Consider the following 19,759-nt stretch of genomic DNA (forward strand, 5'->3'; position numbering starts at 1 on the left):
CAGTATCTAGTCTGATAAATGAACAAGTCTACAGTCTATATCATAGCCAGATAACATACAGTATCTAGTCTGATAAATGAACTAGTCTACAGTCTATATCATAGCCAGATAACATACAGTATCTAGTCTGATAAATGAACTAGTCTACAGTCTATATCATAGCCAGATAACATACAGTATCTAGTCTGATAAATGAACAAGTCTACAGTCTATATCATGGAGAATAGCCAGATAACATACAGTATCTAGTCTGATAAATGAACAAGTCTACAGTCTATATCATGGATCATAGCCAGATAACATACTGTAGACCGACTCATATTCTGTTCTTCTGAAAAACATTTTCTTCCTATCATAATGTTTCTTTAGACCTGACAACAACAACAAAAAAACTATGGATTTATTAGACTTTTTAAGATGTAGATGTTTGTTGCTTGTAGGCTGTGTGGAAGCCAGGAGATGCTAAATGTGTTAAATGTTAATTAAACGGTCAATTACCCTTAGACAGGCAGTTATTTGCATGACAATAACCGGCTGACCAAATGTCCTGACCGCCACGGCCCTAACCATGGGCAACGTGTGTACTGGTCGTTACAGAAGTCCTGTAGAGTAAAGTAATAACATTATAGCACATTAAAATGAAAAATAAATTCTGTTAGCCTGGTCCCAGATCTGTATGAGTGACACAGCAGAAGTGAAGCCATGATTCTTACCACGAGCAGGGTCATGATGGTGTGACCTGTCTCTCCAAACAGGGGTTTTCTGAACCGCACACTGAACAGAGGGCAGGGGTAGACTGAAACACACAACCACCAGGTTCAGTAGGGCATGAAACAGAAAACCTTTCAGAAACTGAACAATTACAGAGTTGCCAGTACATTACAAAATTGTGCCCAGCCGCTCAAAAAATAACTAAATGCAACCCAAAGCTAACCCAAAGCTAACCCAACCCATCCCAAAGCTAACCCAAACCAACCCATCCCAAACCAACCCATCCCAAACCTAAACCAAACCAACCCATCCCAAATCAACCCATCCCAAACCTAAACCAAACCAACCCATCCCAAATCAACCCATCCCAAACCTAAACCAAACCAACCCATCCCAAATCAACCCATCCCAAACCTAAACCAAACCAACCCATCCCAAATCAACCCATCCCAAAGCTAAACCAAACCAACCCATCCCAAACCAACCCAAAGCTAACCCAAACCAACCCATCCCAAAGCAACCCATCCCAAAGCTAACCCAAACTAAACTAACCCAACCCAAACAACCCATCCCAAAGCTAACCCAAACCAACCCATCCCAAAGCTAACCCAAACCAACCCATCCCAAAGCTAACCCAAACTAAACTAACCTAACCCAAACAACCCATCCCAAACCAACCCATCCCAAAGCTAACCCAAACCAACCCATCCCAAACCAACCCATCCCAAAGCTAAACCAAACCAACCCATCCCAAAGCTAACCCAAACCAACCCATCACAAAGCAACCCATCCCAAAGCTAAACCAAACCAACCCATCCCAAACCAACCCAAAGCTAACCCAAACCAACCCATCCCAAAGCAACCCATCCCAAAGCTAACCCAAACTAAACTAACCCAACCCAAACAACCCATCCCAAAGCTAACCCAAACCAACCCATCCCAAAGCTAACCCAAACCAACCCATCCCAAAGCTAACCCAAACTAAACTAACCCAAACAACCCATCCCAAACCAACCCATCCCAAAGCTAACCCAAACCAACCCATCCCAAACCAACCCATCCCAAAGCTAACCCAAACTAAACTAACCTAACCCAAACCAACCCATCCCAAAGCTAACCCAAACCAACCCATCCCAAAGCTAACCCAAACTAAACTAACCTAACCCAAACCAACCCATCCCAAAGCTAACCCAAACCAACCCATCCCAAAGCTAACCCAAACCAACCCATCCCAAACCAACCCATCCCAAAGCTAACCCAAACTAAACTAACCTAACCCAAACCAACCCATCCCAAAGCTAACCCAAACTAAACTAACCTAACCCAAACCAACCCATCCCAAAGCTAACCCAAACCAACCCATCCCAAAGCTAACCCAAACCAACCCATCCCAAAGCTAACCCAAACTAAACTAACCTAACCCAAACCAACCCATCCCAAAGCTAACCCAAACCAACCCATCCCAAACCAACCCATCCCAAAGCTAACCCAAACTAAACTAACCTAACCCAAACCAACCCATCCCAAAGCTAACCCAAACCAACCCATCCCAAACCAACCCATCCCAAAGCTAACCCAAACTAAACTAACCTAACCCAAACCAACCCATGCCTCCGTACTCACATCTGTACTCGGCGCCCAGCCGCAGCATGAGTCTGATGGGGAACACCTTGGCCCAGGGGGTCTCCCACTTCTGCAGTAACACCCCAAACAGGTAGGGGGGGTTGGGGAGCATTAGGTCCTGGAGGGACTGGAAGGACGGGGTGACGTAGAGGAAACCTCCATGCTCCCTGCTGCCCAGGAAACTCTGGGTGAAGAACGAATGGCCCAGGTGGGTCAGGACATTACCTGGAGGGGAAGGAGGAGAACATGGGTTAGAAGAAAGAGGAGAGGAAAAGGGAGGGAAGAAGGAGGAGGAGAAGCGAAGAAGAGGAGAGGTGAAGAACGAATGGCCCAGTTGGAGAGGAGAGGGAGTGAATAGAAGAGTTTAAGTGTTATAACTCCTTTTATTTGGCGCAGCATCGTCTGGGTCAGGGGAGGGTTTTGCCGGAGGGATTTCCTTCCTTCCATCATGCTCTAGCAACTCCTTGTGGCGGGCCGGGCGCCTGCAAGCTGTCTTCGGTCGCCAGCTGGACGGTGTTTCCTCCGACACATTGGTGCAGCTGGCTTCCGGGTTAAGTGGGCATTGTGTCAAGAAGCAGTGCGGCTTGGCAGGTCTTGGCTCGTGACCTTCGCCTCTCCTGAGTCCGTTGGATATCATGAAATTGGGGAGAAAAAGTGGGTAAAATATATTTTTTCAATAAAATAAAAAAAACTTTATTTAGCAATTAAGGAGTGAATACAAAGCTCACAGCTTCAATGGTCTTTGGATGCAAAAAAAAAAAGCATGTCCATATAGGAGTACAAGATGTACAGAAGGAGGATACAGGAGATGAGCAGGGGGGATAGGAGGGAGGAGACAGGATCAGTGAAGAGGAGAGGGGGAGGAAGAGTTAAGAGGAAGAGAGGGAGGATAGCAACTGTTCTTTTGAATCCCCTGCAAGGCAGCAGCAGATTTGACAGGTGAAAACTAACTGTGTTCCTCAGCATAATTCCATGTGAGAAGCTTAGAGCTTAATACACTCAAAACGACAAGACAGACGACTCTGCTTTTACTTAGTACATTCAAAATATAAAAACCGCCAAGTCGCCAACTGACTGTATATTACAGACGTACAGTATCTAGTACAGGCTTCATCAACCCATTGACTAGCCCAACATCTCTGAGATATTCAGCCCACATAGACAGTATAATGCCACCAATATACAGGTTTCATCTTCCCAGTTCTAAACTATAAAGAAAGCTACAGGTCAGGGTTGCTCCAGGTCAGGGTTGCTACAGGTCAGGGTTGCTACAGGTCAGGGTTGCTCCAGGTCAGGGTTGCTACAGGTCAGGGTTGCTACAGCTACAGGGTCGCTACAGGTCAGGGTTGCTCCAGGTCAGGGTCGCTACAGGTCAGGGTTGCTACAGCTACAGGGTCGCTACAGGTCAGGGTTGCTCCAGGTCAGGGTTGCTACAGGTCAGGGTTGCTACAGGTCAGGGTTGCTACAGGTCAGGGTTGCTACAGGTCAGGGTCGCTACAGGTCAGGGTTGCTACAGGTCAGGGTTGCTACAGGTCAGGGTTGCTACAGGTCAGGGTTGCTACAGCTACAGGGTTGCTACAGGTCAGGGTTGCTACAGGTCAGGGTTGCTACAGCTACAGGGTTGCTACAGGTCAGGGTTGCTACAGGTCAGGGTTGCCCTTATTCAAGGTCAGGGTTGCTACAGGTCAGGGTTGCTACAGGTCAGGGTTGCTACAGGTCAGGGTTGCTACAGCTACAGGGTTGCTACAGGTCAGGGTTGCTACAGGTCAGGGTTGCTACAGCTACAGGGTTGCTACAGGTCAGGGTTGCTACAGCTACAGGGTTGCCCTTATTCAAGGTCAGGGTTGCTACAGGTCAGGGTTGCTACAGCTACAGGGTTGCCCTTATTCAAGGTCAGGGTTGCTACAGGTCAGGGTTGCTACAGCTACAGGGTTGCCCTTATTCAAGGTCAGGGTTGCTACAGGTCAGGGTTGCTACAGCTACAGGGTTGCCCTTATTCAAGGTCAGGGTTGCTACAGGTCAGGGTTGCTACAGCTACAGGGTTGCCCTTATTCAAGGTCAGGGTTGCTACAGCTACAGGGTTGCTACAGGTCAGGGTTGCTACAGCTACAGGGTTGCCCTTATTCAAGGTCAGGGTTGCTACAGGTCAGGGTTGCTACAGCTACAGGGTTGCCCTTATTCAAGGTCAGGGTTGCTACAGGTCAGGGTTGCTACAGCTACAGGGTTGCCCTTATTCAAGGTCAGGGTTGCTACAGCTACAGGGTTGCTACAGGTCAGGGTTGCTACAGGTCAGGGTTGCTACAGGTCAGGGTTGCTACAGGTCAGGGTTGCCCTTATTCAAGGTCAGGGTTGCTACAGCTACAGGGTTGCTACAGGTCAGGGTTGCTACAGGTCAGGGTTGCTACAGGTCAGGGTTGCTACAGGTCAGGGTTGCCCTTATTCAAGGTCAGGGTTGCTACAGGTCAGGGTTGCTACAGGTCAGGGTTGCTACAGGTCAGGGTTGCCCTTATTCAAGGTCAGGGTTGCTACAGGTCAGGGTTGCTACAGCTACAGGGTTGCCCTTATTCAAGGTCAGGGTTGCTACAGGTCAGGGTTGCTACAGGTCAGGGTTGCCCTTATTCAAGGTCAGGGTTGCTACAGCTACAGGGTTGCTACAGGTCAGGGTTGCTACAGGTCAGGGTTGCCCTTATTCAAGGTCAGGGTTGCTACAGGTCAGGGTTGCTACAGGTCAGGGTTGCTACAGGTCAGGGTTGCCCTTATTCAAGGTCGCTACAGGTCAGGGTTGCTCCAGGTCAGGGTTGCTCCAGGTCAGGGTTGCTCCAGGTCAGGGTTGCTACAGACAGGTCAGGGTTGCTACAGGTCAGGGTTGCTACAGGTCAGGGTTGCTACAGGTCAGGGTTGCTACAGGTCAGGGTTGTCCAACCCTCTTATTGAAGAGCTACCATCCTGTAGGTTCAGTCCAACCTTAAATTTAGTGCTGCTCGCCAAAATGTTAACTAGCTGAATCAGGTATGTTCCGTAAGGGTTGGACAGAAAACATACAGGGAGGGGAGATCTCCAGGAACAGGGTTGGAAAGCCCTGCTATAGATCATACACAACACTAGAACTGTTATCAGTAAGGCACTAAGGACTCCCAGAGGCATCACGCCCATAGGGGGCACTAGAGCACCGTGCTTCTACACCTGCATTGCTTGCTGTTTGGGGTTTTAGGCTGGGTTTCTGTACAGCACTTTGTGATATCAGCTGATGTAAGAAGGGCTATATAAATAAATTTGATTTGATTTGATTTAATTTAGAGACTCCCAGAGGCGTCACGCCCATAGGGGGGGCACTAGAGACTCCCAGAGGCGTCACGCCCATAGGGGGCACTAGAGACTCCCAGAGGCGTCACACCCATAGGGGGGGCACTAGAGACTCCCAAAGGCGTCACACCCATAGGGGGGGGGGGCACTAGAGACTCCCAGAGGCGTCACACCCATAGGGGGGGCACTAGAGACTCCCAAAGGCATCACACCCATAGGGGGGAGGCACTAGAGACTCCCAGAGGCATCACACCCATGGGGGGGGGGGCACTAGAGACTCCCAGAGGCGTCACACCCATAGGGGGGGGCACTAGAGACTCCCAGAGGCGTCACACCCATAGGGGGGGGGCACTAGAGACTCCCAGAGGCGTCACACCCATAGGGGGGGCACTAGAGACTCCCAGAGGCGTCACTGGAGACTCCCAGAGGCATCACACCCATAGGGGGGGCACTAGAGACTCCCAGAGGCATCACACCCATAGGAGGGGCACTAGAGACTCCCAGAGGCGTCACTGGAGACTCCCAGAGGGGTCACGCCCATGGGGGGCACTAGAGACTCCCAGAGGGGTCGCGCCCATAGGGGGGGCACTAGAGACTCCCAGAGGCGTCGCGCCCATAGGGGGGGCACTAGAGACTCCCAGAGGCGTCGCGCCCATAGGGGGGGCACTAGAGACTCCCAGAGGCGTCGCGCCCATAGGGGGGGCACTAGAGACTCCCAGAGGCGTCACGCCCATAGGGGGCACTAGAGACTCCCAGAGGCGTCACACCCATAGGGGGGGGGCACTAGAGACTCCCAGAGGCGTCACTAGAGACTCCCAGAGGCGTCACGCCCATAGGGGGGGGCACTAGAGACTCCCAGAGGCGTCACGCCCATAGGGGGGGGCACTAGAGACACCCAGAGGGGTCACGCCCATAGGGGGGCACTAGAGACTCCCAGAGGCGTCACGCTCATAGGGGGGCACTAGAGACTCCCAGAGGCGTCACGCCCATAGGGGGGGGCACTAGAGACTCCCAGAGGCGTCACGCCCATAGGGGGAACAAGGGCACGTGCCCCCTCAGATTTGTTCTGTTTCTTATTGATTTCTGATGTTAAATTCATTACAAAGAAAGAGGGTTGGACTTGATCAAAAGTAGGCCTGGTCAATAGAACATAGGGAATAGGGTGCCAACATAGGGAATAGGGTGCCATCTGGGACGCAAGTCAGGTAACCTTAGCACAACCGGCCATAATCAGAAGTCCCATAGGGCAGTGCACAATCGGCCCAGCGTCGTCCGGGTTAGGGAAGGGTTTGACCGGGGTAGGCAGTCATAAATAAGAATTTGTTCTTAACTGACTTTTCTAGCTAAATAAAAGGTAAAAAAAAAATACATTTTTTAATCTCCTACCACTAGTCACTTTATGTACAAATCCCCCTCAACCACTCCAGTAGAGCTGTATATACAGCACCAGTCAAAAGTTTTATATCACCTACTCATTCAAGGGTTTTTCTTTATTTTTACTATTTTCTACATTGTAGAATAATAGTGAAGACATCAAAACTATGAAATAACACATATGGAATCAAGTAGTAACCAAAAAAAAAGTATTAAACAAATCTAAATATATTTTATATTTGAGATTTTTCAAAAAGCCACCCTTTGCCTTGATGACAGCTTGGCACACTGTTTGCATTCTCTCAACCAGCTTTATGAGGTAGTCACCTGGAATGCATTTCAATTAACAGGTGTGCCTTGTATGGTGGAAATTACAAGATTGTTATAATGCTTTTATTGCATCAAATGGTTGTTTTATGCAACAGAATAAGGGGTTGTTAGAACGCTCATCTGTGTTCTACTGAGGGTGGGCCTCTGGGAGATAACACTGACAGGACATTTACGATGTCTTTTGGGTGATAAAACCTAAAGAGACCGCATTCCAGAGCATGAGTTAATGTTTCTGTTCTATATGGTACCAGGGAGACCTTGGTCTCTACACAAAGATAACTGGTTTTACAGCAGATACTGTCTGCTGTGAATTATAAGTACCTTTCATACAAATCTTAACCTTGTGACACATTCCATACATCTGTTGTTTGTCATGTAGACTGAAGGGGGTGTATCTTGGCTATAAAAGACCTTTGTACTTTTGTCTCGGTGCTCTCAACGAATCATCTGAGGGTGATTCGTCGACCAGCCATCATTATCGTAGAGCACTCAATCGATTCACTTTATATATGTGTGCGTTGTATTGACCTGCTCCCTTATTATTAAGTGATTAAAGATTTAGTTTATATATAACTCTGACTTGTGTGATAAGTTTGTCTCTCCTCATTTGACAGTAAAGAAATTAACCACCACACTATAGTTCGTTTGTGGAATTTCTTTCCTTCTTAATGTGTTTGAGCCAATCAGTTGTGTTGTGACAAGGTAGGAGTGGTATACAGAAGATAGTCCTATTTGGTAAAAGACCAAGTCCATATTATGGTAAGAACAACTCAAATAAGCAAAGAGAAATGACAATCCATCGTTACTTTAAGACATGAAGGTTAGTCAATATGGAAAATTTCAAGAACTTTGAAAGTTTCTTCAAGTGCAGTCGCAAAACCCATCAAGCGCTATGATGAAACTGGCTCTCATGAGGACCACCACAGGAAAGGAAGACCCAGAGTTACCTCTGCTGCAGAGGATAAGTTCATTAGAGTTACCAGCCTCATGAGGACCGCCACAGGAAGGAAGACCCAGAGTTACCTCTGCTGCAGAGGATAAGTTCATTAGAGTTACCAGCCTCAGAAATTGCAGCCCAAATAAATGCTTCACAGAGTTCAAGTAACAGACACATCAACAGTTCAGAGGAGATTGTGTGAATCAGGCCTTCATGGTCGAATTGCTGCAAAGAAACCACTACTAAAGGACACCAATAAGAAGAGACTTGCTTGGGCCAAGAAACATGATGGACATTAGACCGTTGGAAATGTATCCTTTGGTCTGGAGTCCAAATTTGAGTTTTTTGGTTCCAACCGCCATGTCTTTGTGAGACGCAGAGTAGGTGAACGGATGATCTCCGCATGTGTATTTCCCACCGTAAAGCATGGAGGAGGAGGTGTGATGGTGTGGGGTTGCTTTGCCGGTGACACTGTGATTTATGTAGAATTCAAGGCAAAACAACCAGCATGGCTACCACAGCATTCTGCAGCGATACGCCATCCCATCTGGTTTGGGCTTAGTGGGACTATCATTTGTTTTTCAACAGGACAATGACCCAACACACCTCCAGGCTGTATAAGGGATATTTTACCAAGAAGGAGAGTGATGGAGAGCTGCACCAGGTGACCTGGCCTCCACAATCACCCAACCTCAACCCAATTTAGATGGTTTGGGATGAGTCGGGCCGCAGAGTGAAGGAAAAGCAGCCAACATGTGCTCAGCATACCTTCAAGACTGTTGGAAAAGCATTCCAGGTGAAGCTGGTTGAGAGAATGCCAAGAGTGTGCAAAGCTGTCATCAAGGCAAAGGGTGGCTACTTTGAAGAATCTCAAATATATTTTTATTTGTTTAACACCATTTTGGTTACTACAGGATTCCATATGTGTTATTTCAAAGTGTTGATGTCTTCACTATTATTCTACAATGTAGAAAATAGTAAAAATAAAGAAAAACCCTTGAATGAGTAGGTGTGTCCAAACTTTTGACCAGTAGTGTATATTAAACTAACCTGTGAGAGCCTCCTGGTGGTGGTATATTAAATTAACCTGTGAGGGCCTCCTGGTAGAGGTATATTAAACTAACCTGTGAGGGCCTCCTGGTGGTGGTATATTAAATTAACCTGTGAGGGCCTTCTGGTGGTGGTATATTAAATTAACCTGTGAGGGCCTCCTGGTGGAGGTATATTAAACTAACCTGTGAGGGCCTCCTGGTAGAGGTATATTAAACTAACCTGTGAGGGCCTCCTGGTGGAGGTATATTAAACTAACCTGTGAGGGCCTCCTGGTAGAGGTATACGAAGTGGCTGAAGAGGTCTTTGGGGAAGCTCTTCTCGTCAGGTAGACACTGCAGCAGCACCACCACCTCAGCCTGGCCCACTGCATGCATCCCCTTAGTGGTCACATACCAACACTTCCTGTTTACGTCTACAGGAAGGGAGCAAGGGAGAGCCGATAGAAGGTTAGAAAACAAGATAATTATACAATAGAATGCAGAATGTGATTCTAGTACTGAGTGATAGTACTGTGGGATCATAGTGGGGGGGGTTCATAGTGGGGGGGTTAAATGTATTCTCTCAATTATATATTTAATTCTCTACTAGTGTGAGGAAAAAAACAACCAAACAAGATCGTCAGAGTGACGTCAGAATAAACTGGCATTATGACATCTCCAGTATATGAAACGATACATGTGTAGCTAGCTGGAAGGACCTATGGAGACACTCACAGTTGACCAGTTTGACCATGGCCAGCAGGTTAGCGTTGAGCACAAACACCAACGGGTCAGGACCTCCCTCCTCCAGCTGTTGCATCAGAACGGTCTCAGAGGGACGCTCCTCCACCGTATAGTCTGAGGGTGGTGATGCTGGTGGAGAAAAACACACTAAGTTCTTTTCCCCATTCAGTGAGGATGGGGGGGGGGGGCGGGGTTAAGGCGCGATCGACAGTGAGGCGAGGATGGGGGAGGGGGGGTTAACCTCTCTTGGGTAGGGGGCAGTATTTTGACGTCCGGATGAAGAAGGTGCCCAGAGTAAACTGCCTGCTGCTCAGCCCCAGAAGCTAAGATATGCCTATTATTAGTAGATTTGGATAGAAAACACTCTGAAGTTTCTAAAACTGTTTGAATGATGTCTGTGAGTATAACAGAACTCATATGGCAGGCAAAAACCTGAGAAAAATCCAACCAGGAAGTATGGAAATCTGAGGTTTGTAGCTTTTCAAGTGATTCCCTATCCAATATACAGTGTCTATGGGATCATTTTGCACTTCCTAAGGCTTCCACTAGATGTCAACAGTCTTTAGAACGTTGTTTCATGCTTCTACTGTGAATGGGGAGAGAATAAGAGCCATTGGAATCAGAAGACTGATAAAATGACATGAGCTCAGTGGCGCACTCTCCCGTGAGAGTTAGCTGTGTTCCTTTTCTTTTTTGAAGACTAAGGAATCGTCCGGTTGGAATATTATGGAAGATTTATGATAAAAACATCCTAAAGATTGATTCTATACATCGTTTGACATGTTTCTACGAACTGTAATATAACTTTGACTATTCGTCTGAACTAACTGCACGAGCACAGTGGATTTGGAATACTCGACTGAACGCGCGAACAAAAAGGAGGTATTTGGACATAAAGGATGGACTTTATTGAAACAAATGAACTGGGATTCCTGGGAGTGCATTCCAATGAAGATCAAAGGTAAGTGAATATTTATAATGCTATTTCTGAGTTTTGTTGACTCCACAAAATGGCGGGTTTGGTTTTGTGACTGAGCGCCGTACTCAGATTATTGCAAAGAGTGCTTTCGCTGTAAAGCTGTCATGAAAATGTTCATCCCAATGTTATTAACTCAAAACTCACTACATGCTTTGACCAATTCCCCGGGGGTTGTAAGGCCCCGGTTAATAGAAGAATTCGACAAAGTCCCAGAAGTCTGCAAAAGGTTAGTTCTTTATTCAGAGAGCTCTCCTGTTATACAATGTACACAGCCTTTTATACCTAACATTTGGTCATATAAATGCCCCTCCTCTTCTCTAACACTGACGATGCAGTTTACAAGTTTTCTACAACACATACATTGCTTATCATATCCTGCAACATGTTCCATAATCTACCGTAAGCCTAACGGTTTCTCCCCTCCCTGGATGGTCAGACCTTCTTCCTGTTTATCAGTTTCACAGTGGTCACAAGTTGTCTGCTGTCAGTTAACAGTTCCCCTTTTCCTTGAATGTCTCACTTACATTGCTAAATAGTAGAGTCTTAGCTTGTCCTATGCACACACAGTTATAGAATTAGTATTATAATCACTCAGTTATACATTTTCAGGGTGGAATCATTTAGTCAAAACCTTGAACATATAAATTATTTTATCAAAAGCTTTTGTGAAATCTGACACAGCGGTTGCATTAAGGAGAAGTGTATCTATAATTCTTTGAATAACAGTTGAATATTTTATCAACGTTTATGATGAGTATTTCTGTAAGTTGATGTGCTCATTCACCGAAAGTTTTGGGAGGCAAAACATTTCTGAACATTACGGGCCAATATAAAATGGGTTTTTTTGGATTTAAATATGAACTTTATCAAGCAAAACATACATGTATTGTGTAACATGAAGTCCTATGAGTGCCATCTGATGAAGATCAAAGGTTAGTGATTAATTTTAGCAGTATTTCTGGTTTTTGTGACGCCTCTCCTTGCTTTGAATATGGCTGTGTGGTTTTTCTTGTCTAGGTGCTGTCCTAACATAATCTAATGTTATGCTTTCGCCGTAAAGCCTTTTTGAAATCGGACAATGTGGCTGGATTAACGAGAATCTTATCTTTAAAATGGTGTATAATACTTGTATGTGAGAATTTGAATTATGAGATTTTTGTTGTTTTGAATTTGGCGCTCTGCTATTTCACTGGCTGTTGGCGAGGAGGAACGCTACTGCCCCACATACCCTAGAGAAGTTAAGGAGCGATCGACAGCGAGGCTGGGGGAAGGGGTTAAGGAGCGATCGACAGCGAGGCTGGGGGAAGGGGTTAAGGAGCGATCGACAGCGAGGCTGGGGGAAGGGGGTTAAGGAGCGATCGACAGCGAGGCGAGGATGGGGGAAGGGGTTAAGGAGCGATCGACAGCGAGGCTGGGGGAAGGGGTTAAGCACCTGTGCTGTGGCCTCCCGTACCTCCTTTATTTCCGGTGGAGATGAGGATGGGAGGAAGTCCGTCCTCCGGAATAAGACTGATGGAGCTGCCTACAGGGCTTCCCACGGTGGCTGCAGGGGCAGGGGACGACGCCTGGAGGGAGGAGGAGGAGGAGAGGGTTTAAGTACAGAAAAACAGGTGTGGAGAATTGTAAAAGGCTGATTAAATTTGTAATTGGCAGAACAATTCAGAGAGGTGTGTGTGTTTGTGTGTTATGAGTTGCAGTCACTGGGTGAGTCAGATCAGTACAGACAGAAAGGCATTAAAAGCTAGTCTTACAGACAAGCTGAGTGGTGAGTCACCTCCTAACCTGCTGCTACTCTACCAGGCATGCCGAGTCAAGACAAACGTCAACAACTAAAACTACATTCTCTGGTTACACTTCACTGCTGCTGATGGGGAAACAGTCTGTATGAAAAGGTTTTTCCATTCTAGAAATGCTAAGGTCAATCCAGGTGCGTTTCCTCTTAGTCCTAGTCAGTTAGTCGTTGCTCACCCAGCTCCTGACAAATCAGGACTGTAAACCAACCTCAGAATATCAATTATAAAATGGTAAATGCTAGACTTTTGCTTAAAATTCCTCTTTAACAAACTGTAAGATGTGATCTTTTGACCTTTGGTGCCAACTGTACCTCTCGCAAATCAGAAGCGGAGGATTTGTTGGAACACTGTGAGACAGCGAATGTTTGCGAGGGGGCGGGGCTAGTAGCAGGGAGCTTGGGGGATTCTGCTGCTTCCCCATTGGGCAGGATTCCATCTGCAAACCACACCCTCCTCCGCTCCCGCGGGTGGAAACCTGTAGACCCTGTGACACACACACACACACACACACACACACACACAGGTTACATAAATCAAACGGTTTACAGAAAAACAAACTATTATCAAAAGAAAGCAACGAGCATGAAAACTAGTCCTATACGTGAGAAAGGAGATTAAAAGGAAACAGAAAGTTGCGTCAGATGTCTATGGGAGAGGTTATACAGGGTCGTATTCATTAGTGCACAACAGAGCAAAAACGTATTGCAACGGAAAATGTCTTATTGGGTAAGGGTCAGGTAGTCCCCTCCCTGTTCCAGTCTGGTTTTTTTTCTCGGTTTGGTGCCTAATGAACAGGTCCCTGGTGTTTAGATGTGTAATGGAGAGGTTACTACCCTCTGAGCCGGGTGTTTTGAGGACCCCCACAGGGACCATGACAGTGGGAGGAAGGGAGTCCAGCGCCCCTGAGGTTTGGATCTGCTGTAGAGGTGGGATGGTACTGCAGTACTGTGCTGAGTTGTTGGGGTTAGGATTCTGGTTACACACACCACACATACCCTCCCACGAATGAGCTGAGGGAAAATGGAGATATAGGATCAAGATAGGGAGATATAGGATCAATATTGATATAGGGAGATATACATGATCAATACAGGGCGATATAGGATCAAGATAGGGAGATATAGGGAGATATACATGATCAATACAGGGCGATATAGGATCAAGATAGGGAGATATAGGGAGATATACATGATCAATACAGGGCGATATAGGATCAAGATAGGGAGATATAGGGAGAGAATCAATACAGGGCGATATGGGACCTGTACAGGGCGATATGGGACCTGTACAGGGCTATATGGGACCTGTACAGGGCGATATGGGACCTGTACAGGGCGATATGGGACCTGTACAGGGCGATATGGGACCTGTACAGGGCGATATGGGACCTGTACAGGGCGATATGGGACCTGGGCGATATGGGACCTGTACAGGGCGATATGGGACCTGTACAGGGCGATATGGGACCTGTACAGGGCGATATGGGACCTGGGCGATATGGGACCTGTACAGGGCGATATGGGACCTGTACAGGGCGATATGGGATCAATATAAGGAGGTATATAGATTCAGGATTGATAGTGAGATATTGAATGAAGATTGATATAGTGAGAATTAGGATCAATATAGTATTCAATTAAACCCCAATTTGATTTGAGATATTTATGATTAGAATGAGGATACGTATAGGAATTTAACAGACAGGAAGTTAAGCAGTAGACTAACGCTCTGCCATGTAACTAGGGCCAGGAGTTTCTCCACACCTTACAACTAGGGCCAAGAGTTTTACCTAAAAATGTAAGAAGACCAAACCCCAAACCAAACCAAAGTGACTGCAAAGATATTGAAGTAGGACGTAGAAATGAAGTTGATTCTAGACTCTGATCTGGGATCAGTATTGTGTTAACATCCTAATGGTTCAGGTCAGGAATGGGATGGAGTTAGCTGATCCCAGACCTGTTGTTAAGTCCGTATCTCATGGTTCAGGTCAGGAATGGGATGGAGTTAGCTGATCCCAGACATGTTGTTAAGTCAGTATCTCATGGTTCAGGTCAGGAATGGGATGGAGTTAGCTGATCCCAGACCTGTTGTTATTAAGTCCGTATCTCATGGTTCAGGTCAGGAATGGGATGGAGTTAGCTGATCCCAGACCTGTTGTTATTAAGTCCGTATCTCATGGTTCAGGTCAGGAATGGGATGGAGTTAGCTGATCCCAGACCTGTTGTTATTAAGTCAGTATCTCATGGTTCAGGTCAGGAATGGGATGGAGTTAGCTGATCCCAGACCTGTTGTTATTAAGTCAGTATCTCATGGTTCAGGTCAGGAATGGGATGGAGTTAGCTGATCCCAGACCTGTTGTTGTTAAGTTAGTATCTCATGGTTCAGGTCAGGAATGGGATGGAGTTAGCTGATCCCAGACCTGTTGTTAAGTCAGTATCTCATGGTTCAGGTCAGGAATGGGATGGAGTTAGCTGATCCCAGACCTGTAGTAACAGTGACTCACCACTCAGTAGGGCAGAGTGACAGGTGATACAGACTCTGGCTTCCTTCCTGTCCATGTAGATCAGTCTGCTCCTCAGGTTACAGCAGGCAGCACAGAACACCTGGAGACACACACACACACACACACACACACACACTCAATTATATTACACCTGGAGACACATTGAAGAGAATTGGAAATGGAATTTCAGTGTACTTCCTGAATTGACCCCCCTAACCCTGCTCTGGAGAGCTAGCATCTCGTGTCACTATGTGAGAGATGGAGGTCACGACCTCCGCTGTACCTTAATGCTAAGCATCCTCTTCTCCAGCCTGGCTTCAACCCCAAATTCAGCTTAAACACTGAATTCATACACACACACCGTTCAGGCACACATTTGTAATGAAATCTCACAGCTTTTCCCTTCCCGCTGGGGGATGGGGGAGGGAGTGTGTGTGTGACCTTGGGAAATTGAGACAGTGTTTGTCCACAGCAGTCCAGACCTGTCCTAGTGCATGATTCAGCTACCCTAGAACATCCCAGCTCAGCTTCAACAATTCAAATAAGTTTATTTTATAGGAATAGGTCATTTAGTTCAATATCAGAAAACACATCATTCAGTCAACACTTATTCTGGCTTTAGACTACAGTGGTACAGTCTATGAGAATGGTGGCACAGTGTAGATCATGGTGGCACAGTCCATGAGAATGGTGGCACAGTCCATAAGAATGGTGGCACAGTCCATGAGAATGGTGGCACAGTCTATGAGAATGGTGGCACAGTCCATAAGAATGGTGGCACAGTCTATGAGAATGGTGGCACAGTCTATGAGAATGGTGGCACAGTCTATAAGAATGGTGGCACAGTCTATGAGAATGGTGGCACAGTGTAGATCATGGTGGCACAGTCCATAAGAATGGTGGCACAGTCCATGAGAATGGTGGCACAGTCCATGAGAATGGTGGCACAGTCTATGAGAATGGTGGCACAGTCTATGAGAATGGTGGCACAGTGTAGATCATGGTGGCACAGTCCATAAGAATCGTGGCACAGTCCATAAGAATGGTGGCACAGTCCATGAGAATGGTGGCACAGTCCATGAGAATGGTGGCACAGTCCATGAGAATGGTGGCACAGTCTATGAGAATGGTGGCACAGTCCATGAGAATGGTGGCACAGTCCATGAGAATGGTGGCACAGTCTATGAGAATGGTGGCACAGTCCATGAGAATGGTGGCACAGTCCATGAGAATGGTGGCACAGTCCATGAGAATGGTGGCACAGTCCATAAGAATGGTGGCACAGTCTATGAGAATAGAGCTGCTCCTGTATTGTTTACCATTGTGCCCTACGCTTTATTACGGGAGATGGGTTCAGTACACACCACTGCATTCTGTAACAGAAGGTAGGCTGGCCCTCAAGTCTGGCCCTCATTGTTTAATTATAGACATACGAGTCAGCAGACCCACAGGGGTGACTAATCTGGAGGTCTCTTTAATCCCCACTGAGTTAGGTACATCTGCTTTAAGGTTTCTGTATCGTATATGGTGCCCCTGGGGCAGTTCAAGTTGTTGATGGAGGTCTCTTTAATCTCCACTGAGTTAGGTACATCTGCTTTAAGGTTTCTGTATCGTATATGGTGTTGATGGAGGTCTCTTTAATCCCCACTGAGTTAGGTACATCTGCTTTAAGGTTTCTGTATCGTATATGGTGTTGATGGAGGTCTCTTTAATCCCCACTGAGTTAGGTACATCTGCTTTAAGGTTTCTGTATCGTATATGGTGCCGTCGGGGCAGTTCAAGTTGTTGATGGAGGTCTCTTTAATCCCCACTGAGTTAGGTACATCTGCTTTAAGCGTTTCTGCACCTTATGTGTGGAATGATCTTCCAAGCACTCCAAAATTGGAGTCATTTCAGACAAATGTTAGGAGACCTTGTTCCTGAAGAATGTGTCTGTTTATCATTGGGGTCTACTTTTCCCGTATTGTTCTGTATAATAACATGTATTTTAATGTGTAAATGAATGTGTATTGTTGTGTTAATTAAACAGGGTTCACCTGGAAAACAGACCTCGGTCTCAGCATTGACTCCCTGTCTAAATAAAGACACCTTGGTCTCAGCATTGACTCCCTGTCTAAATAAAGACACCTTGGCCTCAGCATTGACTCCGTCTAAATAAAGACACCTTGGTCTCAGCATTGACTCCCTGTCTAAATAAAGACACCTTGGCCTCAGCATTGACTCCCTGTCTAAATAAAGACACCTTGGTCTCAGCATTGACTCCCTGTCTAAATAAAGACTCCTTGGTCTCAGCATTGACTCCCTGTCTAAATAAAGACACCTTGGCCTCAGCATTGACTCCCTGTCTAAATAAAGACACCTTGGTCTCAGCATTGACTCCCTGTCTAAATAAAGACACCTTGGCCTCAGCATTGACTCCCTGTCTAAATAAAGACACCTTGGTCTCAGCATTGACTCCCTGTCTAAATAAAGACTCCTTGGTCTCAGCATTGACTCCCTGTCTAAATAAAGACACCTTGGTCTCAGCATTGACTCCCTGTCTAAATAAACACACCTCGGTCTCTGCATTGACTCCCTGTCTAAATAAACACACCTCGGTCTCTGCATTGACTCCCTGTCTAAATAAAAGGATCAATAAATAATAACAATAATAGACTCTGCACCCACCTTTCCGCAGGCCCTGCAGTGATGCCTCCTCTTGGTGAAAGTGAAGCGGACCTCACACTTCATACAGACTGGAGCCTGGGAGTCAGGGACCCACACAGGGGCCACATCACCCAGGGAGGAGAGCTGTTTCCTGGACAGAGCCCCCTGGTGGTGATACCCTGCCTGGAGGTCATTGTCCGGACTGCTCTCTGACGCCAGCACCAGGCCCAACGATGACGACGGAGACCCGTTTAGCAACTCCCCGTTAACAACCTCGACACAACCACCAGGGTCACCCCCGGCAACGACGGTTCCCGTATCCGTGGTTACGTCACCGGCGCGGTTCTCGAGGTTCTTGTTCTTGCAGACGGCGGCGGCGGTGTTGTTAACGGTAGGTGCTAATTGGTTCTGGACCTGTCCGGATAGCGGCCAGGGGATCTGGAGTTTGAGAGTAACCGGTTGTTTGGGACGCGCTCCACCGAACGGCACACTTACCAGCTGCAGACGAGTGTTGTTCAGTTTGGAGGGAACACTGCCATCTCCTCCTCCGTTCTCTAGGTTGCTCTCCTCCATCTCCTTCTCCTCTGTTACGGAGTCCTCCTTGGAGGGAGGAGGGGGGAGAGACTCGTCGTCTTCCTCAATGCTCCCTCGGCCTTCCTCCTCCTCTCTGCTCCCTCGGTCCTCCTCCTCTCTGCTCCCTCGGTCCTCCTCCTCTCTGCTCCCTCGGTCCTCCTCCTCTCTGCTCCCTCGGTCCTCCTCCTCTCTGCTCCCTCGGCCCTCCTCCTCTCTGCTCCCTCGGCCCTCCTCCTCTCTGCTCCCTCGGTCCTCCTCCTCCTCTTCAGTAGCCAGGCTGCTGGTAAGAGCCATCTCTCCATCCTGACCTCCCCTGCTCTCCTTCTCCGTTTCTCCTTTCAACCTCTTGTGCTTCTGAGAGGAATTCCTCCACTCCTTCCGCTCTGTCGGTGCCTCCTTCATCAATCCATTTTTAACAGTATTCCCATGCCTTTCCTCCTTAGGGATTCCTTCCTCATGTGACTGTACCCCAGCCATTCCAGTCTCTTCCTTACCACTGTCCTGATTAGGTGACCAAGCATCAGCTCTCTCAGTCTCTGGCTTGGAGTTAAACCTCTCTGTTACCGTCTCAACCCTTCCCAAGGGTGTGTGACTAACGTTGGAGCTTCCATCACCCATCTCCCCCACAGGGGCATCAGTACGTGGGTCTGAGGGTGTGGGGGGCTGGTGGTGGTCTGAAAGGGTCACAGGGGTCACCCTTGTCTGGTTCCCCTCGCAGGGATCTTCACTGTGCCTGTTGAGGGCAGGGCTGGCTAGACTAGAGGGGCTGATAGACGAGTGGTGGTGGTACGGAGGGGGGCTAGACGAGCCCTCCTCACCCCCAACTAGCTTGCTGATGTTGGGCTGGGGGAGCGGAGGGCTCTGCACGTCTGCACGGCAGTCTGGTAGTTCTTCTCCCCAGGGTGGGGGCTCGGCGGTGGGGTGGCGTTTGGCGTCGGGCCCCTGGATCCACTTATCAGACAGACTGGGACTGTCGGTCTCATCATCTGGGGAGGGAGAGAGGAGAATGAAACACTGAATAGGAAATAGAAGACTCCATGAGATATCAAACGCAACAGGAAAGAGGGAAGGATATTACCAGAGACAACAGGAGAACTGGAATAATACTAAACCACCAAAATACAAACTGTTACTGTGTGGAGAAATGGAGTAACGAGGCTGGAATGGGTGGTGGGATGTATTGGGAGGGAGGTGGCTCCTACCCTCTACCCT

The 19,759-nt window shown here is 47.4% G+C and overlaps 1 protein-coding gene across 1 annotated transcript in view; it reads right to left on the reverse strand.

Annotated features, from left to right (window-relative positions):
* The window catches only part of LOC115169225 (zinc finger FYVE domain-containing protein 9), a 53,530-nt gene that overhangs the window by 18,267 nt on the left and 15,504 nt on the right, over positions 1 to 19,759 (reverse strand). Inside the window, exons 4-13 of the mRNA XM_029724698.1 lie at positions 18,746 to 19,533; positions 17,996 to 18,649; positions 15,329 to 15,428; positions 13,659 to 13,835; positions 13,137 to 13,309; positions 12,465 to 12,597; positions 10,045 to 10,182; positions 9,588 to 9,743; positions 2,335 to 2,559; positions 714 to 796 (exon numbers count right to left, since the gene is read on the reverse strand). Coding sequence (XP_029580558.1) covers positions 714 to 796; positions 2,335 to 2,559; positions 9,588 to 9,743; positions 10,045 to 10,182; positions 12,465 to 12,597; positions 13,137 to 13,309; positions 13,659 to 13,835; positions 15,329 to 15,428; positions 17,996 to 18,649; positions 18,746 to 19,533 — 2,627 coding nt within the window. The remainder of the gene's footprint in view (positions 1 to 713; positions 797 to 2,334; positions 2,560 to 9,587; positions 9,744 to 10,044; positions 10,183 to 12,464; positions 12,598 to 13,136; positions 13,310 to 13,658; positions 13,836 to 15,328; positions 15,429 to 17,995; positions 18,650 to 18,745; positions 19,534 to 19,759) is intronic.

This window comes from Salmo trutta, chromosome 31 (assembly GCF_901001165.1).
Source record: "Salmo trutta chromosome 31, fSalTru1.1, whole genome shotgun sequence".
Lineage (NCBI taxonomy): Eukaryota > Metazoa > Chordata > Actinopteri > Salmoniformes > Salmonidae > Salmo > Salmo trutta.